This window comes from Poeciliopsis prolifica, unplaced genomic scaffold (genome assembly GCF_027474105.1).
Source record: "Poeciliopsis prolifica strain line A6 unplaced genomic scaffold, Auburn_PproV2 SCAFFOLD028, whole genome shotgun sequence".
Classification (NCBI taxonomy): Eukaryota; Metazoa; Chordata; class Actinopteri; order Cyprinodontiformes; family Poeciliidae; genus Poeciliopsis; species Poeciliopsis prolifica.
This window is the reverse complement of record NW_026562403.1, coordinates 4615141-4641671: the sequence shown is the minus strand read 5'-3', so window position 1 is coordinate 4641671 and position 26531 is coordinate 4615141. Positions and strand designations below refer to the sequence as shown.

The window sequence follows — 26531 nt, the reverse complement described above, 5'->3', positions numbered from 1 at the left end:
GCACCTGAACATATAGCAAAAAAAAAAAAAAACAGAACAAAAACACAAACGAGTGTTAAAATGTTGAACTCAATATTTAGCTCCTTCAGCAGTTTGTACTTTTGCTTACTTGTCCAATGAATCAGGTATTTAAAAGAACCATATGTCATAGGAAATTTGTACCAACAAAGGAAGAGTTTCTGTTCATCTTGAGCATTTTTTATAGCTGGCATAAAATCCCTTCATGTAACATAATTTGCTCAAATCTGTCTAGTTTACGGCTCGAAGTTGTGGCAACGTTGTGCTGTGATAAAATCAGTCGGCCAGAGAGTACTCACTTATGTTGTCATGAAGCCATTTTTATTTTGTCAAATACAACAGAGTTAACTACTCCAAATGATACGAGAACCAGAATCAATAGAAACTGTATGATATACAAAGTTCTGAAAACAATAATTAATATTTACATTTTTAGAATGTCTATATCTTCATTTCATCAAATTGAGAAAAAAAACTGATTAATTTTGACATTTTTTTTTCTGACACATCTTTTACAAAAGTTTAATTAAAACAGAGTGGCATCTGACCTTATATTGTATCCATAAACATTTAAAGACAAACACTCATGTTATATTATAGGCTTAACTAGAAACAATACCTGGAGGCCAAAACTTTCGTTATTTGTATTTTATAAAGACCCAATAAGCTTCAGGCAATCCAAAAAGGCAAAACTTCATTGACTTCAAGTCATAACATTGAGCCCTAATGTGCTAAATACAGCAAAGTGAAGTGTGCATTACAGTGTCAGGCCGTTGAATGGAGAAGAAGGCTTCCTGGACTGAAACGGTAATATGTCTGAACAATTCATTTAAACAAAAAAAGGCACTAACATACTTGTGGATTGTGGCGAACATTAAAAGGTGGCTCAACAGCACAGACTTTTTAACATTGTCCTTGTGCGTTTGTCTTTCTTTGGTACAAAGGCAATATAAATACTTCAGTGCTGAAATCCCAAATAATGTTTGGTTGCGTCCTGGACTTTTTGACACTAAAGAGACTTTGTGCTTACAACTTTCAACAGTGCAACTTATTACAAAAAAGTTTTTGTCGTCTTTAACAACACGACCTGATGAAGTCCAAGAGCTTAACTGGGACTGGTGCTGGTGGTGTCCATCGTCGCAAGCATATGTGACAATGAGGCCCTCTGGGAGGGAGAAATGTTCTGGCTCATGTGGATGATGCAGTCCATTGCTATGTCAGGGTTGGCCTGCACCAAGCTGCACACAAAAACACAAAAATTGTAGCAGTGAAAGGAAAGACAGCATAATGCAGAATTTAGTGAAGTCTGAATTAAAATAGACTGTGGTTACTTTAAAATTTCTGTAATGTGTTTTGTTTTTACATAATTAGGGGAATAACTGTATTAAAACTAAATGTGATTTCAGGCATCTAAAGTTAAAATCAAGAAACCTAACATACTAAATATGATGTCCTCTATGATACCCTGAATCGCTCATCCAGAACTAATTCGCTCTGAACCTTTATTACGTGAATGTAAAGGTCAGCTCTTCACAGTAGCTACTCCTGGACTGTTTTCAGGTGTGTGGGAGAGAATTAAGAGCCATTATTTTCAGAAAAAGAATGAATAAATAATCAACCACTCCGTCACAGCGGTAAGAGTATGTTGATTACAGTGCAAAAATATAATTGTAACAAGTGGTGAGTGTATGCCATGGATGGAGACTTCCACTTTCGCTGCATTGACAACAGATGAGAGATGAACAGGAGATCAAGTCTCAGGTGTGACCTGCCATGTTGCACTCATAACCACATAATCTTCCCCAGAGGTTACACTCTGAAACAGGATTGAAGTGCCTCCCCACTCTAAATGTATTACAGTGGTAAGTGTTTTTAAGAAATGACAGTTTTCCCCAAAAGAGCAACATGTAGTAAAATAGTTAAAGGAAGAACATAAGAACTAAAGGAAACAGGAAATAGGGTTATACATACCCACGAATATGCTTTAAAGCATTTTCTCTTTTCAAGTACTTGATATTTTCTCGAATGACGGAGCGGGTGCCGTCCTCTGTGGACAAGTGCTTCTCAAGCCACTCTACCACTGCTTGGTTGTTATCCCAAAGGTAAGCCTGTAAAAGCAGACACACACCACATTAGTTATTACTGCATGCCTAAATATTAGTTCAACAATACAACCACTTAGAAATGTGTCAATTTAATTAAGTAGAGCAAGTAAATTATCTTAATAAAGAAAATGCTGTTCAAAAAGATTCAGAAATGTGAACAATGTTTTTTTTTTTATAAATTGTTTTTTTTCTGCAATGAGCTGCCAAAGTAAAATACACACCTTGACTGTTCCCTCCGTTTCAACGAACCATCTCCGCAGCATCGACTGCATGTGTCCGTCAGTGAGATCCTTGTTGGCCTCCATGATCTCACACTTGACCACCTGCTCCAACAGGAGCCGCCGCAGACGCCAGTAGAAGAACGTCCGTGCCTGCTTCCAGTCTAAAATATCCTGTTAAAAATAGAAAAGGTCAAATTAGTTTTAAAAAGCTTACTCACCTTAAAATTTCCAACTTTTATACTTTTCAGTCATATCATAACTCACAGTGATCACCCCTTTCTCCTGCATTCTGCCTGGAGTGTCGTGCAGATCGACAAACTGCACTGCCACCTGGTGGTAGATGGGCAACAGGAATTCCTCCCTTGCTTTGAGCTTCTTCTCCAATTCTTTGATCTCCTTGTCAGACAGTTCTGGAGAAGCTGGAATAACAAAAGAAGGTCTTACATCGTTAATGTCTTTTTACTTCCACTGTAAAATGTAAACTAGAGAACGATTTTGGAATTAGAAACAGAAAAAAAAAGGCTTTACAGAGCTTCTCAACCAGACTGGTGTAGACTGAATCGAGTCGCTTTATTGTTTTTAGTAGGTCCTTTCTCCTGAATTTAATCTCCACTGTGCCCTCAGGCTCCAGCACGCCACCTCTGAATCACACAAACATGACCACAAAAATGAAGTATAAAGAATATGTTTAGAATCACAGATCTCTATCGAGAACCATTTAGGAAATATACCTGCTCTCCCTATCAGCGTAGAGCTCCATACACAGCATGTTTATGGTGGGATCTATTACCACCCAGGATCCTCCTCTCAGCTCTGCATGGGGTGGGATGTACACCAACACCGGCTGGTGAAAAGTGTGCAAAGCGTCCACAATGTAGGCTCCGAACTTCAGCACCTGGTCATACATGTCTATAAGAAAATAATATAAAAAATAAAAAATAAAAAAAAAGTTACTCCAGATCTAGAGCATAAGTTTGTAATGTTTGCAATCTTATTTTTGGTTAACTTCTCTTACAGACTGAAGAGTGCAAGAGAGTAGGATGAAAAAATAGTTAACCTAAACTGAGACGGTATAAAAGTCATATTGATGTTTCTTGCTAACAGCAGAGGAAAGGTTTCACAAATAAAAAGTCTTAAGCACATTTGATCCTTCCTTATTTATAATACATCTTTAGGTTTGGACAAATGTAACAGTCTGTGTTTCAGAAATGATCTTTCTGATAGACAACAGAGTTTTATTACCATAGTTACTTTGTATGAAAACCCAGTTTCTCAAAGGGCATTCATGATCCACACATCAAAACTGAAACGCATGCAGCTTTAGTCCAGTCTAAAAGTGTTGCAAACAGAAAAAAATGCAGAACTGAAAGAATTTGCACCTTTCATCCCCCCGGAGAAGCCTCTCCAGTTGGCAAAGACCATGAGAGGCAGACGTTCACGGTTAAAGTCACAAATCGCTTGAGCTGTTTTGAAAGCAGAATCTGGAAACCAAACTTGACCAGCCTGCTGCAGAACCTGATGAGATCACAAAAACAATCATAGTTTTAAGTTTTATTATTTAGAAAGGCGGCTTCTCAAAAAGAAAAATTTTAGAGGTATTGCCTTACTTTAGACTCTGAATCCAGGTTTGCAGGATCTGCAGGGATGGTGAGCTCAACCGTGCGTGTTTCAACAGCAATTACACCGAGGGGGATTCCTCCCAACCTACATGAATGCAGAAAACATTGTCATATTATAGATGAATTTAACTGACACACAAAGACTATGTCAGATCAGTTTACCTTGCTCTTCCTACGACGACAGTTTGAGCCCAGGACCCCATGATCTCCATGAAAGAGCCGTGGTCAAAGAATCCACTCTGCCACACACCTTTTGACACTAAAAATTTACACGCAAAAAAATTAATTATTGGTCTGGTTATCTGCGCTAGGCTTAAACACTGTTTGGAGGGCGTAACTCACTGGGGTGACATCTGCCAGCCAGCATCCAGCGGGGGTCGTAAGGGGCCTTAGTGGGAACAAACTCTATCTCTCTGTCTACTGGGTCTGTGGTTGCTCTAACAGGGACGGGGGAGTGGTTGTTCTGTGAGGACGTAAAGAAACGTCAGTGAATGACCTGACTGCCACAACTGAGTTCAGATCCAAATATTCGGCAGAACCTTTGGCATGTAAGAAAGCCACTTCAGGATGGTGAAGACACCCTCAAAGTCATCAGGGACAGTTGTGTGTGTGACACCATTGTTGTGCATGATCTGAATTCCCCCCAGCTGGTTGTTGGAGGTGTAGACCTCTCTACCCAGAACCTAAATGTAAGAAAAAACAGAGACTTACTGATTACTGATGGAAGAGAATACAACTATTTATTAAAATAATGGTTAAAAGTGCTTCATATCCTTCATATCCTGAAAATCTGCAATGGACTCACTAGCCAATAAAAGTCAAAAAGAGATAAATTATCTGAATATTGAGTTTTTCTCTTTAATACAACATCATTATGTTTTTATTTTTATATAAAAAAAAATCATGACATCTACACAAATTAAGGTATTGCCCATAAACCCTCTAAAAACTAAACTTTTCTTTTAAGCTGCTAAAAAAAAACAAAAAATAAACAATAAAAAGAACAGGAGGAATGAGAAAAGCAAACCTTGTTAAGAGCACCAGCTCCGGTCAGGATGATGTGGGAGTTCTCCACCTGGATCACTCGCTGCCCCAAACGGACCAGATAGGCTCCGATGCCTATAGCTCGACACGTCACCTGTGCATAAGTCAGGGAGAGAATCAGAAGGACTTGGCACTTTCTCTCCTCCAAGAGGAATCAGACATACATCCTCCTCACCATACTGATGGTAATGATTTCTTCGTAGGCCTGAGAAGATTCCCCCGCGATAGTGCCTGAACCTCGCAGGTTCTCAACACCAAGACCTTCATCTTTCCCAATGATGTCAGTGATAATGTATCTGTGATGAGAAAGGCAAATTAACAAGGCACTGTCGTTATCTCACACTGAAAAACCAAAATAGCACAAACTTAATTCAGTTCTACTAATTTTTGAATTAATGACATGTCTGTGCATCGCCATGGCTCCACAATAAGCAGCATGGTTAAACATTCTGGGTTTTACATTTTCAGATTAAAAATTTTCATAATATGATTAAAATTGTCCATACTTTTCCAGAACCCCGATTACTTAAGAAACCAAAAATACAGTTTGAAATACATCGCTCTCCAGCATCAGTCAGGTATTCAAAAAAGTGCTTTTATTGGAAGGTAAAGCAAGTATTGCACCTGGACTCTCCTCCTTCTTCTACATGCTGACAGTGAACGGAGTTGGTGGAGCTGATGCGGGTGTAGTCCTGGGGCGACAGGTAAAGATATTTGAAGCCCTGCAGAAGAAAATATAAGAACGATATAGCAAAATGTTAACAAAACATAATTTCTCATTTTCTGTCACAAATTTAAATGTTTAAAAACAGAAATCTGTCTCGGCAGTGACCTTGTAGGGATCCGCAGGGTCAATCCAGGCCACCTGGAACATATGTTTGACCTCTTCTGCAAGTCCAATGCGAGCTCCGCTGTTGGCTGCGATGTAAATGCGGGGGATTCCCTCAGCCCGAGCCAGCTCTGATGCCTTGAGGAACAGCTCGTCCTCCTGAGGACCAAACGAGCCGATCATGTGAGTGATGTCATTACAGATCACAATAATGTCTCTGCCCTCGGGGTACTCTGGGGTCTTCATCTTCATCCTAAAGGCCACCATTCCCACCTGAGGAGAAATTAAGTGTTTAATCACCAGGCAGAGGACGTGGATTTGGATGATCTTTTAAACATCCTACGTCATTATCTGCAGGCTGCCGGTTCATCTGAACAAGTCGACCTTCCGGGTCCAGAACGAGCTCCGTGCAGATCAGCACGTCTTTAGGACATTTGTCTCCAGGAACCCAAAGCTTGAATAAAGCCTGAAATAACAATTTACGGAACGTGAAACTATGAAGGTCATCACAACAGAAATAAGTGCAGTTCAGTGAGTAAGCAGTACCTGTCTGAACATCTCAGGAACATCGTAAACATATGTGGTGCCCAGGCTTTGAGCCTGGAAACGCTTGGCTTGCAGCAGGTCTTTGGTCACATAAGGAGTGTTGATCAGCATGCCGTGCAGTGGACCCTGCTTGTCTCCATAAGACTGAAACATGATCTGCACGAGCAAAGTTGAAAGGATGAATTTAAGCCATAAAGCACAGGTTACAAGAACTTTAATAAATGCTTAGTCCTCACCTGTCGAGAGCTTGGGTCCGTGACTTCTTTGTACAAACTGATGTCCAAATAATAACCTGATTCATTAGTGAGAAACAGGCGGATAGGAATGGCGTTTCCAGTCGGTGTCAGGCGAATGTTGATCTTCAGCTCAGCCTGCAAGACCCGCAGTTTCCAAAGACGACTGCCATAGCGCATCACCATGGAGCGAACAGACTCCTCGATCTGATGGACAAAAGATCATAAAGGTAAACAAAAAGTAAAAAGCAAAGAAAGTGAAGCAATAAAGATTACATTCGATACAATAAGAAACTGGAAAGGTAAGGAGGTGTATGATGTACCAAAGTCAAGCACATTGTTTGAAATTTTACAAATTTTTTTCAAGTCACAACATCAAACTGTAGTGAATTTTATTGATAAACCTTCAGTAATTTACAGTAAGTAGAAGAAATGACTGCAAACTGACTTTAGACGGGTCCATGATGACAGTAGGGACAAAGTTAAGGAAGATGTGATTGCAATCTGTGCGAACGCTGGTGTAATTGAAGGCAACCTCCAACTCATCCATGGCCTCCAGCAGGAGCCGCTCCCCTTCATTTTGAAGGTACTCAAACGAAGCTTCCTGATGACAAAGAAAGTACATCAGATGCAACTGTATTATCACAATTTAGATTTTTTCCCCCCTCTTTTAACAAAAACACAAAGTCAATGAAGTCAGCAGGTTCTTGGCTGAGTTTCTTCTTACTTTTGTAATGAGATCTGAGTGCCGCATAATTGCCCGGATGAAGAAGCGGTAGTCCGTCACTTCAGCGCCCTGTTGGACCCGAGCCGCTCCCAGGTACAGGTGCATCTTCTTATTGGCGCAGGGAACCGCTGTCAAGTCAAAGTTCCTCATTCGGTTGAGCTCCAGCTGAAACGCCAGAGCTGGCTCCAGATTTCTGTAAATTCGGTCCTCCTGGAACTGAGAAGAAGTGACAGAATGGAGAAGGGGGAATCAACATCTGTTTAGATGGCCAATGTGCTGGTTTTTTTTGTTTGTTTGTTTTTATTACAGTGGTTAAGATAAAGTAAAACTCACCTCATCTCGGGCCCTGAATGTGAAGAACTTTGGAAATTCTCTCTGAATCGAACAGAAAACAATGAGATAAAAATATTCAGAAAAATCAAAAATATGTAGAAAGATGCTCCTCGACTGCAGTTATTAAAATGAGTTCTTGTTCTTACCTTATTACATTGGTATAATATTAAACCTGCTCAAATATTGCTTCAATATCTAGAATTAGTTTACAAAATTAACTGCAACTGCAAATTTTCTAGCATTTGCTAAAACATGTGGAATAATCTCCACAACATGTTTTCAGTAGCTTTGGCAAAACATGATAATAATTAAGTTGTAAGATACAGGTCATTTTTCTCTTGTTTATTTTATCTTTACCCTTGTGTTTTTTTGATATATATATTTATGTATTAGATGTTTGCCTCCCATATTAACCGGGACACCCTATTATTAAATGAAATTAAGCTGCATTAATTTAAGATAAATGTTAGTTGTTTTGGTAATTCTGAGTTATATTTGGCGTTTAAAGCAAAATTAACAAAAGAATATAGTTAAACAATAAAAGTGACACTACAATTGCTGGAATACACCGCATTATGTGTTTTGAAGTCATGATGATTTAAATATAATAAAAACAAATGAAAGTTTAAAATATATTTAAAAAAAGATAATAGAAAAGAAGTTTCAGAAATGTTTACCTTCTGAGTAATCAAAAAGGTCATCCTCCTGATCCCATACTCAAACAGAATGGCTTTCTGAAAATATAAGCAAATAAAAATGTAGCTTATTAAAAGTTGAAATAAAAATTATAGTCTCATTTCAGACATGGCCTCTGACCTTTGACTGAGCGAAGGCAGTGAAGGCTTTCACCAAGGCGTCGTCATCCTCCGTGTCTGCTGTTTTTATCGACACGTTGATGATGTGAATGGGGTTCTCCCTGTTGTTCTGTAGAGAACAGAGGAGAAACTCATGGCTGCAGCAGCAGGCTACGTTTTTGCTTCATTGCAAAAACATAACTTAAAGAACGACAAACTCACCTTCATGTTTTCCTCCTCGTACAAACTAGAGCAGGACTCTAAGAACGAAGTGCCCTCCACGAGCTGTTCAGCAAAACTCGACAGAACTTCATCAAAATTCCTGAAAGGATCAACAAAAGCAGCACCCCTGTTATTTATATGTATATGTTTTCACTGTATGTGCTGAACAGGATGAGTCATTTAGAGAGCAGTGACCTTTTGAAGTCATCAAAGCACTGGAAAGCTACCATAGCTCCCATTCTTTGGCAAGGTGGAGACAAGGCTCCATCCATTAGCAGCTCACTGCTCTGCCGTTGAACCTTAAACTGGCCCAAACCGCCTGCTGCCACAGGAAGCCTGAACAGGAAACAGAGCTACTAAATGATCTCAGGGAGAGAAAGTGCTTCGAGAAAATATGCAGAAATTCATACAGAGAGCAATAAAGCAGGTAGAGATGTTGCCTTTTGTTTAACAAAGTACAACAAACTTTATATGAATGAAACCTGAAGAGTCAAGGTTGTACAAGTCTGAAGTCTTAGCTACAAAGTCCTTATACTAGTCCAGCGTGAGTCTAAAATCCCGTTAACAGCTTTGGCTAAGGCTAGCAACATTCTTCACGGCTAAATTGTCAAAAATTTCATGTGATAAACATCCTTATTCAACCCAGAGTGAGTACCAGTAATTGGCAAAATCACATTTTACTGAATTTTTAAGAAAAAATATATTATCTTTGCTTTCTTGACTGATGAACCAGTGCTATTTTATGGCAAATCAATGCTATTTTACATTATGTTTGGCAGAATTTCCTTTAATCTTTAGCCTGGAACTGGTTTCATTTGGACTGGATCTCATGAGTCATGAAAGTGGTCAGATATAAGCTGGTCTGCAGCTGGTCTGCTGCTGGTCTGCTGCATCAGTGACAAAGTAAAATCTCTAGCTTTGAAAAGATCTGACATATGCAATTATTAACATATAAAAAGAACAATGATAAGATCTTTGGTGTGATATGAAGTTGAAAAAAAATACATTTATAGGTCTAAAATAAAAATTACAAAATCGCAATATTGCTTTTTAAAAATCCCCCTCAAGTCACAAACACTTCCTCTTGTAAATGTTTGACCGATTAAAATTAAAATCTCAAATTTATACTAGTCATAAGTCCGTGTTACCTGTTGAAGTCCAAAATTCAAAAGCCGTCAATTCACGTGCGGAATTAAAAGAAATTAAGAATTGATACCCAGAACAGATTGCCATGAAATCTTGAGATCTGATTGAGATTTTATGGTTAAAAACCAATTCTGGAGGTTGCAAGCTCAACAATTAGCATCAATCACTAAAACCTCAGGCTTAAAGGTATCTTTTGCTTTGTTCTTTTACAAGAAACAAAAAACAAATAAAAATCGTACTTTTGCTCAGAAATGCTTTACACAAAAAAGAGAGACGCAATGACAGGACAACTAGAGAAGCTTGGCTTGTAATGTGAATAAGAAAGAGCTTGTTAGAAGAACCTTATGGGGACGGCAGGGAAAAAGCGGCACGGTGCATCCAACATGCATTGCTGTGAAACATTTATAGAGACGATAGAGTGCTCTGGTTGGTGGGGAGGAGCTTTACTCTACCTGTTCAGAGTAGGGCTGCTCCCTCTGAAATAAGATGATTGAGATGTGAATATTAGCAGAGAGTGATCAAGGGGAACCTAAAGGTACCTTTGTGCAAAAATGATTAGATTTAAGCATTCTCTACAAAACTGTGCACATTAATATTATTACTGAGTGGGAAGAAAACTGTCTGCATTCCAAGTTAGCCACAAGCAGCTGCGGCATCAGCATACAGACTGCTCTCCGCCTTCACTACTGAGTACAAAGCAACAATTCAGCAGTTTAGTCTAAGTCTAATCAGCATCAAGAAAAGGTCTCAACAGAGAAACAGCTTTACATCCTCTAATGCTTTGCTAACTCGATTCACATGTGGAGGAAAGAGGGTGAACAGGTTGCGCCATCACCTGTTTGGATGTGATGACGGCAACATGAACTGGAAGTCCACGGCACACGTTCCGTCCAGCAGCTGGTGATGCTGAATACTATTCAGCTCATAGGCGATGTATGCTCTGCGAACATACACCTAGAAAACACAAGTACCAGTTGAAAATTCAGAACTCAAAAAAAATCAAAAAGAAGAAATGTCACTTAGTTTGACTGCGATTCAACTCACCTCCAAAGCAGCCATGCACACAACTTGATTTGCGTGATAGAAGAAGTTGGGCAAGACGTCAAAAATTGAGGTTTCAGAGAGAATAAGTTTCTGCACCAAATAGAAAACGCACTCTTTAGTTGATGTTTACGTTGCAGCAAAGAGACTGTCACTAGGCTCGAGCTGCTGTCGCACTGATAATTTTGGCAGGTTTGGTGGGTGTCCAGGTGAATAAAATAAACCACAGTTTATGAATCATCCAGTCTTGTCACATGTAAGTTGCTTATTGAAAGATGTGAAGTATTTTAGTGCGCCAGATTCAAGGAAATTACTGTTTCTGATCATTTTGGGCTGAAGATTTACTGTCTTACACAGACTCTGTGAGTACCCTAACTGATCAGAAAATAGGTCAGGCTGTCCTGCAGTTGGAGCCACATTATAAATTCTTCAAGTCAAGGGGAGCGAGTACTCAACACTGCATAAAAACAAATGTTTGCATAGTGTAATTTGCAGGTATAACCAATAATACCGGTCACTGCTGCTACCTTTGAGTAATATCAAATTTTGATAAGTGAGAACAGGAGCTGATGATGCTGTGGCGCACAGTTAATCTCATAACTCTGGTAGATTATGATTTAAAGTAATATTTAAATTTGACCTGGATGTTTTTTCTATGATAAATAACTTTGGGCTCAGCCATATATTCCTAAACTGTGAATTTTATGTCACAATCTTATCTGACATGTACAGAAATCTGTGAAAGCTGGAAATCACATCACATAACCTACAGTCTCAAATATATGATTTGCATAAAGCAGCAAGTCTTCACACATCATTGCAAAGCAAACCAAACAGACAATGAAAAGATGGAGGTTGGTGTCACCTTTAAGTTTTCTGGGCAAAACTGGTGGCCATACATATCAATAGCTGACAGGAAGATGGACTCCACCTGGTTGTGTCTCAATTCATAGGATGGCATGTGGGAGGCAATCAACACCTAAGAGTTGATATGTTACTTCAGCTGTCTTGTTATGGTGCTACAAAATAAAAAGTATATATTTTTTAGTAAGGGACTAACCTGTCTGGCTCTCAGTGCAACCTTTGAATTTTCCATCTTGCTCAGCTGTGTGAATTCATTTAGAATAGCCATGAGCTCATCTGCAAGGGTGGCATCACGTCCACACAGCTGGTCCTACACAAAGTCACAAACGCACATTACATCGGTACGTCTAATTACACCTCTTAATGTACAAAGAATAACAACTTAAGACCATCTGTGGTCGAGGAGGCGAGCCTTACAATGAGCATCGTCACCAGCATGTTTTTCTTGGACACCTGAGCGTGAGAAAAGATGTAGTCGAGCACAGGACTCATGTCGGGTTTGTGCTGCTCTCTCAAGTTGATCACACACTTATCATAGTGAGCTGCAAGAGAGAAACACGGTGTGAGTATTTCAGCTAAACCTCAGCTTCAGCTAAAACATGTGGTTTTTAAAGCAAGTCCTGTTACCTTGTTGGAACTGCATCTCAACCTGCAGGTACCGCTTCAGCAGATCAAGAACCACAGATTTCATGTAACCACGGGTTCCACTGCGATATCTGAACAAATATAATATTTCTGTCATGCTGTATGTCTTCAAACACGCAAAGCAGAAAAGGAATATGGCTGTTTATAAGACCTTTGCAGATACAGATAAGATCAGTGAATAATATCAGATTCATATTTAAGTGTTGGTCAGTCACAAATCAACTAAACTTAAGAAAATTGGGGTAGCTTTATCTGTGCATCCCTAAAAACAAAATCAAATAAAAATGGTCAAAGCCCCTAGAGTCATCACATAACCGACTACAAGCTTATGCAGAAAGGATCTAAATTGGTAAATAACAATGATCTGCAGACAGACCCAGGCTAGAAATTAAATGACAGGTCTTTAAATTAATAGTACTTTTCAATAGTTTGCAAAAGTCTAGTCAACTTACCGCTGCACCAGCTGAACAATACTTTGAGTGTTCATGAAGAAAACCTCCCGATCAGCCTTCCTCTGCAACGTGGCTGCATGGCTGTCTAAAATGTTAGCAATCTGTAATCAAACAGGTAATAGTTATCAATAAAAAGCAGTTTGAAGTCAGCATGTGGCCACAGAATGAATTTACCCTTTGACTGGGGAACTGGCAGAGGACAGATGTGATGTTGCTCGCATACTGAGCCATGACCTTCCGGATGTCCTTCTCCACAGTGGGGGGAATACGGTTGGCCACACTGGTCATGATCTCCTGAAGTTCCAGCAGTGGAAGAGACGGATCCCTCAGGGTCTTCATCAGGGTCGCAACCCATTCTTTCAGCTGTGCAAAGGGACATGAAAATGCCCAACAAAAGTTCATGTGTTTGTATTTTTCAGGTATATTTAACAATAGAGTGGTAAATACACACTTTTGTGCTGAAATACGGCTCTTCGAGGCAATACCCGTCCATTACTCTGACCAGATTTTCAAGCACATTGTGGAACACCTGGTGAAGCTTTTCCCCAACCATAGGCAGCGGCTGCTGCGGTGGCAGAGTGGCTGTGTTGAGCTCCACCTGTATCAGGGGTCAAAATAAAAATAAAAACACTGCCTTACATATCAGCGTGAAAATCACAAAATGAGAAAAAAAAGAAAAAAAACAGTCTTTGTTTCATAAAGTGGCAGTTTAAGTACCCTGTGTATACTGCTGGAATCGTCCAGCTCTATACGCGCCATGACACAACCGGGCTCCAGAACAGCCCCCGGCCTCTTGACAAAGTGTATACAACCAGACTGCGGCACGGACAGACTCATCACCATCTTCATCACCTGAGAACAAAGCACATTTAAAACTGGAGTAGATTGTAAACAGACAGTAAACACAAACACAACCAGGATATTTTTCTTTCCCCCCAGAATCAGTCAAACCTCAATCTCTGCGTAAGGTTCTCCTGCAAAAATATGATCTCCATCCTCCACTGTGTACTGCAGCAGTTTACCAGCAGAGGGAGACCTCAGCACCGTGGGATCCCTCTCCTTCTCAAACACGCAAGTCTTGTTGCCGACAGTGATGCGGTAGCTACAGCAATGAAACAATATGGAAAATGAGCAAACATGAAGTCAGATAAATAGACAAGTATTGTGGGTCCCACAGTGAAAGTCTTGCCTGTCTACTTCTTCCTTCATGTATGTGGTGTGGCTGTTGCCATCGTAACACAGCAGGAGACCCCCATCATTCAACCTGTGAACGTCTATTTCAATGTTCGAGCCGTTCATGATGATGACATAAGTTGTCTGGGATTGGCGAGCCACCTGAAGCCAGCATAGAGGACAGTTTATAACAAACATTTTGCAAAGGCCTTTAACCTTTTCTTTCAATAAACCACAAACAATGATTTTTATGGGGTGTTGTGTAATAGACTGACATCCACACAAAGCGGTGCATCAAGATCAAGTGTGGAAAAACAAACAAACACATCCTTCTTTATTCTAATACTTTAAAAAAAATTATATGCCAGGAAATACCTTCACTAGTTATTTATTTAGTAAATAGAGTCCACCTGTGAGTAATTTAATCTCAGAATAAAACCATCTGTTCTGTGAACCTTTCAAAAGCTTTGTTAAACATTTGTGAAGCATCACGAACACCAAAAAACACAGTATGTAGGCCTGGGAAAAGGTTGCCCTAATGTTGGAAGTAAGGTAAGATTATGAAAAAATATTATAAACAATATTAAAAAACAGTCCAGCATCCTTTAAATCATCCTCCAAAAATAAAAACAAGAGCAGTTTTGGCACCACTACAAACTGAGCAAGACCTGGGCACAATTGTGTGCATAAACTAAAAGGCCAGGAAAGAAGAGCACAATTTTGAAACACTATGGCAACTATCAGTTTAGGGCTTCATAAATATGACCAGCATGGAAAATTGTCAAAAAGAAAGTTACAAGAAGCCCCTTTTGCAGTTTGCAAAAAGCCATGTAGGAAAAAGAGAGAACAACTAGAACAAGCTGGTGTGTTCACATGAAACTTAACCTGAACCTTTAGGCCTACAAACAAAATGCTATATGCAGCAGAGAAGAAAAATGGACCTATGATGGACAATGTTGGTGGCAGCATCATGATGTGGGGATGCTTTTCTTTGACTGGTCAGAGTTGATGGGGAAAATAGATGAAGCTAAGCAGTCTCGGAAGAAAACTTGTTAGTGTGCAAAAAACTTTGCAAAGTGCAAAGGTTTACATTGTAGGAAAAAAAAAAATCCTTCACATACCCTCAAATATACAATTAAATCATATTCGTGTGTTAGAATGGTCCAGCCAAAGTTCATTCAATGTGACAGAGATTATTATAAAAGTTATAATACAAAGAATGCTCTCTGTAGCAGTTCCATTGGTCTATCCCATAAAATCTCAACTAAATACATGAAGATTTGTGGCTGCAACAAGACAAAATGTGCCAAAAAACTCCTAAAGTTTTAATCAGGAGGTATTAATGCAAAAGTAGAGAAGCTACCTTCAAACAGTACTTGACTCCTTCATATATCAGGTCGACATTAACAGAGTTGATCAGGCTGTCTGCTGCCAGCACCTGGCCTCTACATATTAAGAAGATAAAAGCCCATCATTTAAACCCACAGTAAGTGTAACAGTGAGACTTCATTGAGGCAAGAGAATATCTACCGACCTTTCTAGGGAATGCAGGAAATCTGACATGCTCTTTCTGAAGCTGGCATCAGCAACATGCAGAGCTCCACAAACGATGCCCAGCATGGTGTCTGGTCTCTCTGCCTGCAGAAGGAGGACCATTCGTAAACACAAGGCAACCATAAAACACCCGGCTCCAGAATGAAGACTCTGACCTGCACTTTCTCTGCAATGAGGTGATCCAACCAGCCGGTGTCGATGTCATTGTTTCTGAAGCTTTCAGTCTCCAGAAGCTTGATGAGGTATTCCACTGTAGTCCTAAAGTCTCCTCTGATGGACAGCTCCTTCATTGCTACCACCATGTTTCTGTAGAATATCAGAAATAAACATTGGCTCATCTACAGAATATATTCTTAGAAATGTCACCTTATATAGATTTATTGCACATGTTTTATTATTGCATTAATTAGAAGAAATGTGTAAAGGTTCAATAAAGTTGGCAGGACTCTATGTTAAGTCCTGGGGTATTAAGGGAAAATAAGTAACCCCTTATTACATTAGGGGTTGTTACAACAGCAGTATAGATATGACATTATTTGCTCAAGACTCATATTCAATAAAGCACTCAATAAAGCATTACATAAAGAGCAGTCATCATTAAAAGAGCCTTACGAGATGGCTTCCTCTCGGTTCTCTCCCCACGAAAAACAGTGTCCAAACTGGGAATCTGCAAATTCGTGGAGGCCACCAGCAGCCCCCACACTGAAATAACCCCAGACATTTTTACTGCTGCGGAAGTTCAGCTCCTGCACAGTCCCAGAGCTGGGCTTGAACCCCTGAGGATGAGCCAGTGATCACGATCAATAGGTAAAACAGAAGTGCAAAACAGACAGCCGAGGGCTGAAATGAAATTTTACCTCGTCTGGATTCTCACTGGTGATGCGGGCTGCAATGACGTGCCCTCTTGGAGTAGGAATGCAGTCTGGAGTTTCAAAGTTGATGATGGAGTCACCCCACGGACTTTCCCCATAAAGCACTCGGATATCCTTAATTCTGTGCAGAGGGACGCCCATCGCAATCTACCAGATAAAACACTGACTATTAAAGGTCTAACTAGCGTGATGCAATGAGGGCCTACAGTTTACATTTGCAACATTTTTTTGCTGACTTCTTTTAAATCAGAGTTAGAGCCTACCTGAAGTTGGGCAGCTGGCAAGTTTACATCTCCAATCATCTCCGTGCACGGATGTTCCACCTGCAAGCGAGGATTCAGCTCCAAAAAGTGGAAGCTGCCGTCTTCCGAGTAGAGATACTCCACAGTTCCGGCACTGACGTAGCCTACCATCTTGGCCATCCTCACTGCATACTGGGTTGGAGAGAGAGAGACAAAAAACACAACTGTTCTCAAACACAGCAAAACTTTAATCTGCAACATAAAAGGTAAGCACAGAGACAAGCTGACCCGCTCCATCTGCTCTAAGGTTGAACTGGGAGCAATGGTGGCAGGAGCCTCCTCTATAATCTTCTGGTGCCTCCTCTGGATGGAGCAATCCCGTCCAAACAATGAGATTGCATTTCCATACTCATCTGCCAGTATCTGCACCTCCAGGTGCCTTGCATGCTGAGCCAGTTGCATGACAAAAATGGGTGATCCTGGGACCTCTGTTTGCACCTGTGGTCAGAAAGAACAAAAGAGTTGAATACAGGAAGCGAACTGTAAAAAGATCAAATGTTTTGGTTCATGAACCATAGGAACACAAACCTGTCTGAAGAAACTTGGAAAGTCATCTGAATTTTCAACTTTTCGGATGCCTTTTCCACCTCCACCCTCAGAGGCCTTGATAACAACTGGATAACCAATTTTTTCAGCTCCCTGAACAAAGAAAACATATTATAGCATTTAGCAAAAAAAAAAAGCACTGACCTCAGCACTTGCTGGCAGTCCTGAAAAAGATACATAAAAAGCCTTAAAATAATCTTTTATGAGAGCACCATAATCACAGACTGATTATCACCAATCTTAATCTGAAGACATTTATTCAATTTCAATGCATAAGTGATGTAATTATGATGAGAAAAAAGCCTATTTCTTTTAGCCATTCTTCAAAATGGAAACGAATATATGATTCAAGTTAGAAAGAAAACAACTACTTTTCCATACTTGGACATACAGTCAGAGGAATAAGTTTATCTGCACACCAGATAGTGAGAAGGATGATCAAAGAGCTACAAAAGAAGTTGGCAAAGTCTCCATAAAAACCATCAAACAACCTAACAGCTAGATTTTTAAGAAAAAGCATTTTTTGTCCTATAATCACAACTGTAAATGGGTGGAGTTTCCCGAGGTCCACTTGGACTTTAATTGTAATTGTGCGCCTTGCCCAGAAGAGACTAATGGTCCATTCTCCTTGATTCTTGGAAGATGGATTTTTAAGTCAGACAAACAAGAACACCCTCTGAGTGACCCATAACAGTAGGAAAGTCAAATTCAGTAACCAATATGGCTTCATGTTTTAAGAATATAATCAAACACCAACTGGATAACTGATGTAATTGTCTTTTCTTGTTTTTTTGTATTGGTTGTATATCACTCAACTACTTCCTGTCAAACGAGTTGTTTGTTAGAGGGGGGTCTAACTGTTCAATGTCTGTATGTGTTTTTGGAAAAACTACTAAAATAATAAAAATAAAGTAAAAAAAAAATGAATATAATCAAAGTTGTCTGAATGAACTATAAGCTAAGCAGTTCTGAAGGTTAAACCAATGTTGCATGCAATGCTTTAAAATATCAAATTCCAAAAATTATATTTTTGTGTGTGTGTTTCAATCTGTAAAATAATGAAAAATATATTACCAGCTTGTATTGCTAATAGTAGCTGGAACCCCTACTATTATGGGGTAAACTTGCAACTAGAATGCTTCTAACTCCTCAACCATATTGAGCTTCCAAAATATCATCAGAAATTGCTTTCCAGACACCAAATCAACTTTTATCCATCTAAGGCCCCAAAACTAAATCCAATTTTTAAAAAAAACCTATAGTGTGAGCTGAAGAGAAGCTGAGGAGGATGCAGGACTATAGATGATGTAAAGAGGTTACACAACTAGAGATAGCCAAAGATCTCTCTGTGTATGCAGGTTGTAGAAAGAACTAGCAGGGTGATAATTTTTAAATAAGTACTTTATTTTTTTTAACTTAGAAGTGTAACAAAAGAAGGATTTCTTTTCATGTCTATAAATGTGGAGGGCAGTGTATAAACATTTCATTAGACATTTGTAAAATAAGGTAAAATAGATTTTTTTTAAATGAATACACTTACCGCCAGACCATCATCTACATCATGAACACAGCCCTCTTTATAGACCTCTGGAGGAACGCTGATTACATATCCCTGTCTTTGGTGATCTTCTGTCCACTCCACTCTCAGACCTGGACACATTAAACATAAACAAGTGTCCAGTAAGTCCCGGTCTACAAATGTCTGATTTTGTAAAAAGTAGGCCTGTGTCAACTTTGCCTGTGAGGCCAAGTAATGAATCACCTGATCCGCTCCATGGAAGTGTGGGAATGTCAGCGGTCTGGGCAACAATGGACGAAGCCACCTTATCCCCAAGAGCCCACATGGCTTTACTGGATGGACCTGAGAAACATGGCAAACTCAGACTGATGAAGAGAAGGGACTAAATCCAATGAAGGCAGTGAAGCTTTAAAGGAACTTTTACCCAAGAATGTTATCCCTGATTTGTTCAAGAGTTCAGGTAGCTTTGGGTTTTCAGATGCATGACCCCAGCCGGCCCACACAGCCTACACAAAACAACAAAAGTATCAAACATTATGTGATTATTTGGGACTTCTGTCTGTTGTTGTGGAGATAATGAAGAATTAAATAAGTTAAACTCTTAGGCCTTGAGGCAGACAGAATTGCACCTGCACTGGGATTCTTTTTGCAATGTCGACAATCAGCTCTACGTTGGCGTAGTTGTTATTGTTGGAACCACCGGGGACAGGCACATAATGGTCAGCCATTTTTATGTATTCTGTACAGAAAAAAAACCCATCAGACTCACTGTGTTCATTACTTTTTCACTGTAACTTGGATAAGATTATAACTGCTGAGTAACAAAGCACAATGACCTGCGTTAGCCTTCAAGTCTTCAGGGGTGACCATGACCACGAAACGGATGATCCTCTCGTTACGAAACATCTCATAGGACCAGCGACGAATAGAACGCATGCATTTGACTGCTGCAATGCCATTGTTGGCGATCAACACCTGTGTCGTAGAAATAGAAGCTATACTGATTAGCCTTCAAAAGCTGCCTCTGAATCATAAAAACAAGCCAAATAAGAGCTTTTACTCGTACCTTCTCTATGACCCTGTTGCCACCGAATCGAGTGACAAACTCAGCAGGAGACGCCACTGTAAAATCCCTCTGGAGATCCATCTTTCTGTGTTCACGTCCTTTTTTCACCAAGTGAGGACCAGACATGCTAGGCCTACACAGGAAAAGTTAAAGGTCTGTATTTTGGCCATCGACATAGTGAAAATTAGTTTGCTCAGCTCTATTAACTACCTGCCTTTTCTATGTTGAAGGACCATAAAGAGTTGAAGTGAATTACAGTGATGAAAATAAAAAACCCGAGGGAAAGTTCAACGACACAGACGGACTGTGCAACTCCTTTAGTTCTCATCTTATCTCCAAAATGACACCATTATGTAATGCTCTATTAGCAACACAAACTTAAACAATTATTTACTCAGGATTTCACTTTTCATCAAGTTTTACTAGTTTTAAAAGCAACAAAATGGGAATACATTGAACAAATGGCACACTGATGGAGACATTTACCTTTATTCCACTTTCTAGTCACTGGGTCAGACTGCACATGTTTTGCAATTGGACTAAATAAAACTTTGATATTGAGTAATTGGCAAAGTTTCTCCTTTATCATTGACTCTGGGACAGATCTTTAAACCTAAAGTGCAGAAAGCAAATTAAAGACAATAATTCTCAAAAAGCATTCTTATCACTCACATACAGATAACTAAGAAAATCCGAAAAAATAAAATGATAAATTGTTTTTTTTTTTAATCTGCAACTTTAATGGAGTGACTTTTTACATGTAATTTTAATGATGGCTGATTACAAGGCTTTTGCTGAACTGCAATCATCTGAATCAGGTGTGTTAAAAAAGGAAAACATCTAAAACATGCAGGACAATGCGCCTTTAGAACCAGGGTTGGGGAACACTTGATTTGAATGACATGGATCATCTGTTTCCATTTTATGTATTTTCTGTTAATATCTCAATAGAGATCTATGGATTTACTCCAACTTTTACAGCCACTGCTTTTAACACACTTCACACTCATCACCGCCAAAACTAATAAACCTTTTTCTACTTGTTTGGCAAAAAAAAATAAAAAAATCGGATTAAAAATGTTTCAAGTACATACCATTAGTATCCGAGGCATCTCTCTACTGTCGTCAATGCATTAGAACCTATTTACCCTATAAATGTTCGGACCCACGTCAGATCTGAAAAACACCTGCAAGTGTGAGCATTACTGCGTGGCTGAGCTCTTGTGAACTTTAGCTCTTGCACTGTACCTTTCGCTGACGAAATACTGCCCACTATTAAAATATAGCATGTCAGTGCTTTTTTTTTTTTTTTTTTTTTACAGCTTTGAGTTATGTACAGTGGCATGCATGCAGCATGGAGCAGGTGGGGATCACTTTAAACGGGATTGTGCTGTATTGAATGATTAGACTGTAATCATAATCATGAGGAGGGTATTTTTAGAAAAAACGCTTGTGCAAAAACAATGCCAGCATTTCACAGCACCGTTTCATGACAAGTTCACACCCAGCAAGTTATTGCTTGTGCACATCCTTCCTCTAAAACTTACCAACGGTAATGTTTTTATCATTTCCTTGAAACTGAGCGACGAAGTGAAATTAACTCTTGAAACTCCACCAGCAAACAATCTATTTCCTATTTTAACATGTTTGCAGAAGTTGCCACAGCTGTTGTTTTAAACTCTACCAGCATGCAGCTATCAGTTGTTTTTTGACATACTTTGGTGGAAACTAGAAGCTAACTGTTTGCAAACCAAACAAGCAGCAGCAGTTATCAAAGCACTGGGTTAATCAGAGAGAAGGGAGTAAAGCCTCTTTCTAAAAACACTCACCTCTGGAGGTAAGGAAACAAGTTATTTCGCTCCATTATTTGCACCGTTTTACAAAGCTGAGGCTCTTTAGCGGCTCTTTAGAGCCATTTCTGCAGAGACCAAAACAAAGAGGTCTCCACACACAGTCCTTCCTCCTGGGTGCAAGCCAACCTCCTCCCTTCCCCCTCCCACATGAGCAGCAGCACAATATCTGCAGATCCTCTGAGGCACATTGTTGGCTGCTCACTCCAAATATGCAACAATGCAGAGTCCAACCCCCCTTCTCTGTTTTAACTTGGATTTATCTGTTGCTTCTAGACTTAAATGTTGTCTTTTATTATCATTAATAAGTTCTACAAATTAAAAGAAAAACAAAATCCTACAGTTGACATAAAAGCTGCAGGACTTCAACATAGGTACGGCAACAAAACTAATTCAAGAAATGCTTTGTCTTGTTTTGATGTCTAGATATGTTGGTGGTTAACAACGGTCCATCAGCTCCAGCTTCTTTTTATTTATACAATAAATAAACCTAAATACACAAAAGAGCAGTGGTTCTCAATGAGCAGATAGCAGAACTATAAACAATTCTAACGTACACAATTTCATCATTAGCTGCAAAAATTGGGAAACTGGAGGCTGAGGAGATCAATAAATTTTCTGAACTGTTATGGATTCTGTCTTTTCCTCTATTGCTTTTTTCTGCTTACATGCACACACTGCAGCTTACATAACTATGTTTGTGTGTGACTGCCGGCAGTAATACATAAACAGACTAAAACTAATTAGACTACCCTTTAGAGAGGGTAGAGATTGCTGAGAAGAATAAAAGCTAAATTCGCGCCACAATCCTTGCCTCACTTGGTTACATCCATAAGATTTGCTAAGTTTGCTGGACGGTTAATGTAACTTTGTATCTGTTCCATTTGTATGACATGTATGGCTTGAAACATTTGATCATTTTTTTGGGCATTAAAGCCTGTTTTTATATATAACCAAATCTCATTATTTCTCAAGGAGGTTTACACTGTGGGGTTCTGGTTGGGTCCTGAAACTGGTTCATGGACCCGGGTAGTGCACAGGGACAAAACGAATGATCTCTAACAGAACCCACCCAGAACCTGCAATGGCTCTAAGAAGCAAAAGGTTGCTCTGACTTAATTCAAAGGCTTGCTGTGACTCATACATGGAAAACTGCAATAGCAAAAACTTATAAGGCTTTCTAAACGGGCTTCTTTTCTGCGTCTATGATTAAGGATTTCCTTTCTTAGTCTGTCAGTTTGGCTACATTGTCATATCTTGATATATCTGCATAATTTTCCAGATGATATACTGAACAAAATAAAAAGCTTGGGATGTTGTTTTATGACTTCACCAAAGCTTTCACCCCCAACTCGTCTCCTGTGCAAAATTAAAAATTTTATGCAGTTTTCTAAACATTATGGAGACATAACTTAGCATTAAACTCAATAAATAGTTGTAAGTCCCCACATTGTTGAAATTGACTTTCTGTTGTCAGCATAGTATAGGGCTATTTCACAACTTTTTTAGCATCTGGATTTATTTAGATCAGCAATGTTTCTTTTTTTTTTAGCTATATCAGATCATTTATATTTCTACATGTATAACTTGTGAATTTGTCAGACACAGAACAGAGTCCAGTAGATTAAATGCAGACCTTCAATAAGCACAGTTTGCTGTTTTTATTTTGTTTGTAGAAAGATCCCAAACAAAGGATTTAGTAACTTTGTGTCACATCTAATCTAAAAAGTTATACAAGCAAATTTCACATTTTCCAGACTTTTTAAGGCTGCAGTGAAACCCTGAATGATCTATTCAATATTATTGAAAAGTAAAATATAGTCAGCCATTAAAAAGCAACAATATTTCACAGTGTGCATCCTACCTTGCTCTCTTTCATGATGGCGATTACAGGAATGAGCACGCCAAGCAGAGCACATAGCGATAAGCACTGAACTACTCCCCTGGCCCGCCATTAAACAAAATCCCTTCTAGCCTAAGACAAAATATCCGCCAACTTCAAAAGGTTTTACAGAAAGGGATGAAATCTAAAACTCAGCTAAAGCCCAATTACTGTGTTGTCACCCAGGACGCACAAGCTTCAGTTCTGAAAGTCACAGGCCGGCGCTCTGGTTCCAATAATAGATCCGAGATGTTTGGCAGCAATAACATGGCTCTGTGCAGTCAGGTGATAACAAGGGGAACAACGTTTTGACAGACACTATATATGTGCTCCACTAATATTAGACCACTAGGTTTTAGATCAAAGATCAGACCTGGAAGACTATCCTGTTGCTAAAGGTTAGTCAGAAACTTTAGAAAGTCACATAGCAGAGCATTAAAACTGAGCTGTGATGGTGAGATCAACTTTAACAAACTCTTACTTCAGCACTGAAGAGCTGGGCGGTAACACATCAGCAGGCGCCAACTCAGCGGCAGATTTTGGAGCAGAAGCCGCAGGTTGAGATGCACCACTCGGAGGTTTTGCCACCAGAACTTCCTCGTCTGAGGAATTATCCTCGGATGCTCCGAGGAAGAACTTCAGACGCGCCCTAGCCTTTGGGCTCAGCATCGATGGGACGGTGTTTGCAGGTTCCTGGGTGGTCTGCAGCGGCAGCGGCTGCCCTGAATGTACCTGGTGGGAGGCCTGCAGAGGATCACGTTCTGCTCTTTTGGCTGATGTATCTGCAGACTCGCAGCTGGATTTGGATTTGGGAGCAGCTATCGACAGGGAACGTTGGCCTGAACGGGAGGTCCTCAAAGTAGTGAAGTCGTCTTCCTCGTTTGATTTCTTACTTGTTCCAGGCATCATTAATGTTGTGGTTTTATCTATCCATAGTAACATTAATATCCAGATGACTGCCAAAGCTGGAAACAAGAACATTTAAAGACATCCTACTTAGGCTGTAAGAACAAGATGGAGATAATCCAATGAGGGGAAATGTTTAGTCTGCTTTGATCTGTGAAAAACGAAAGAAAAAAATTTTATGCTCAATTTTAACAGTTAATCCAATCTTTTGTTTTTTTTTTACTTTTTTTTTTATCAGAATTTTTATTTTCACCAATGCAGTCCTTAGGATTACATATTCAGAGTATCAGAATGCCCATGATGTTAAGCTCATTTCAGTTTCTACTTATGTGGACTTTGAATTCAGGTGAACTCTACTTCACAGGAGCCACGTTTTGAAGATATTTTCTGTCATTTACAATTTATTTTTCTGAAAAGTAAGTAAGTAAAAAAAAAATCAATTAAAACTGGAAATTGAAACTGGTATGAAAAGAATCTGAAATTTTATTTTTAAGCCAGACATAAGTCTGACTCATATATATATATATATATATATATATATATATATATATGAGTCCTTAAACAGAGTGTGTGCAGCTCTAGTTTCAGCTTTATCTACATTCACTCACAATAAAATGAATTATGGTTATGATAATTGTCACAGAGATGCACAATCAGTCGTGTCTTATGTCCTTCAGTGAACTGAGAAAACTTTGTTTTTTCCAGCCATATTTGCTTGTTTACTACCCTAATCTGAAGAAGAGATAAGGAGTCAGAAACTCAAGAGGTTTCTGGCTCATATTAGTCCAATTCATGTGAGCCTGACTGTTAATGAAAAGATGTAGCCTCTTCCCTGTTTATCAGTGGGGGTAAGTGTCCCTGAAAGGCAGCAGGACCTGAAAGGAGACATTTCCCAACCAAGCCGGGTCCAGTAAACAGGCTGCTCTAAACAGCTGACATGAGAGCTAAGAGTGGCTCCTCAAAGTGGGCCAAAGGTCAACCCCGAGAGCAGAAAGGAGGTCACACAAACTGTGGTTATTATGACTTGGATGGTCTAAGTTAAAACATACAGAAATATATTTTTAAATGAATTACAGCAATTAAAAAAAATAAAAAAGATTGTTGTGATCCTTGTCTAATACAAGAAGGTGTTTACCCTCTCTGTTAATATCACATGAGGATGTTTTCTTTAAACACATTTAATTTCTAAGTGACAATAAAAGTCTTAACGAAGCAAAACGGCGACTAGTTCCTGTACATTTTGTTAGTTAACATTTAAATTCAGTAATTCAACAGAATAAATTTTAATAAGTTTAACTGCATGCTGACCTCAACACACAGAAACACACAACATATCAGACTCCTGGGTCTGGTCATCTGCGGGCTGATTTATGTCTATATCTACAATCTGACTCTTTCTTTGTCGAATTATGAGCTTTAAATTAAGCACCACAAATGTCTATTTTTCAACATGCTGATATTAAAGGTGAAATGATGTGGTTACAAAGCGATCAGTCATATATAGCTGGATATTTTGATCATCTACTTTCGCTGCAACAGTGGAATAAGCAATTCTGCTAGCTGCTAGTTTCGCGAAATATTACGGTAACTGATATGAAAGTCGTAGTTTACTGGTATAATTTTATAAAACGTTCACACGCTTTTATTGTGTTTTTTAACCGAAAATAAATAATTTTTGTTTCACTGGGTGGGGAGAAATCAGGGGCATCTCAGCGACACCCGCTAGCCACAGGTTTATCGTTTCCCAAGCCAAACGATGACATGAATGTCACCTACCAGCAGTCGCCGGTGTGTCCTCCTCTGACCAGCCCCGGCCAGCTCCTCCTTCTCCCGGCAGGGATAGTAAAGAAGTCCCGTGGAGAGAAGCCCCAAGCTCCTCCCAGAATCCCAATCTTGCAAAGATCCTTTATACATAAAACACGTCTCACTGTTGAAGCGTTCAATCGGACCATCAGATGCTACGCGAGCGTACTGCGACTAAGAATCTGATTGATATTCATTTTCTGATTTTCCGTCCTACAC

The 26531-nt window shown here is 39.4% G+C and overlaps 1 protein-coding gene across 7 annotated transcripts; it reads right to left on the bottom strand.

The window, feature by feature from the left end:
- Window positions 1-317: 317 nt before the first annotated feature.
- acacb (acetyl-CoA carboxylase beta) lies at window positions 318-26331 on the bottom strand. Of its 7 annotated transcripts, none has more exons than XM_055048836.1 (54): window positions 26286-26331; window positions 24085-24568; window positions 19872-20004; window positions 19642-19780; window positions 19435-19544; window positions 19230-19311; window positions 19049-19147; window positions 18827-18936; window positions 17269-17379; window positions 16969-17178; window positions 16702-16872; window positions 16424-16585; window positions 16179-16342; window positions 15722-15872; window positions 15547-15650; window positions 15376-15457; window positions 14029-14174; window positions 13791-13941; window positions 13557-13691; window positions 13291-13437; window positions 13014-13202; window positions 12840-12940; window positions 12370-12458; window positions 12160-12284; window positions 11939-12052; window positions 11744-11857; window positions 10882-10971; window positions 10673-10791; window positions 10290-10313; window positions 8887-9027; window positions 8692-8791; window positions 8492-8599; window positions 8353-8409; window positions 7676-7717; window positions 7343-7558; window positions 7064-7219; window positions 6619-6822; window positions 6383-6538; window positions 6180-6302; window positions 5840-6109; window positions 5632-5729; window positions 5183-5303; window positions 4991-5101; window positions 4503-4646; window positions 4306-4426; window positions 4126-4222; window positions 3952-4048; window positions 3724-3859; window positions 3076-3253; window positions 2873-2985; window positions 2609-2763; window positions 2345-2515; window positions 1990-2126; window positions 318-1256 (listed from the first exon to the last, which is right to left on the bottom strand). In XM_055048836.1, exons 2-54 carry the CDS (start codon window positions 24543-24545, stop codon window positions 1124-1126), a joined length of 7218 nt encoding a protein of 2405 aa, XP_054904811.1. In that variant the 5' UTR covers window positions 24546-24568; window positions 26286-26331; the 3' UTR covers window positions 318-1123. The 7 variants fall into 7 exon arrangements, with proteins under 7 accessions (XP_054904811.1, XP_054904808.1, XP_054904810.1 ...); XM_055048833.1 differs by having other exon boundaries at window positions 24085-24660; window positions 26286-26325; XM_055048835.1 differs by lacking the exon at window positions 10290-10313 and having other exon boundaries at window positions 24085-24660; window positions 26286-26325.
- Window positions 26332-26531: the final 200 nt, after the last annotated feature.

Coding starts and splice junctions, on each gene's coding strand:
- acacb (XM_055048833.1), bottom strand. CDS start 24,584: ATGTTCTTGTTTCCAGCTTTGGCAGTCATCTGGATATTAATGTTACTA. Junction 19,781..19,871: donor GCAACAGGGTCATAGAGAAG/GTACGAGTAAAA, acceptor TCTACGACACAG/GTGTTGATCGCCAACAATGG. Junction 10,792..10,881: donor TGTGCATGGCTGCTTTGGAG/GTGAGTTGAATC, acceptor TGTGTTTTCTAG/GTGTATGTTCGCAGAGCATA.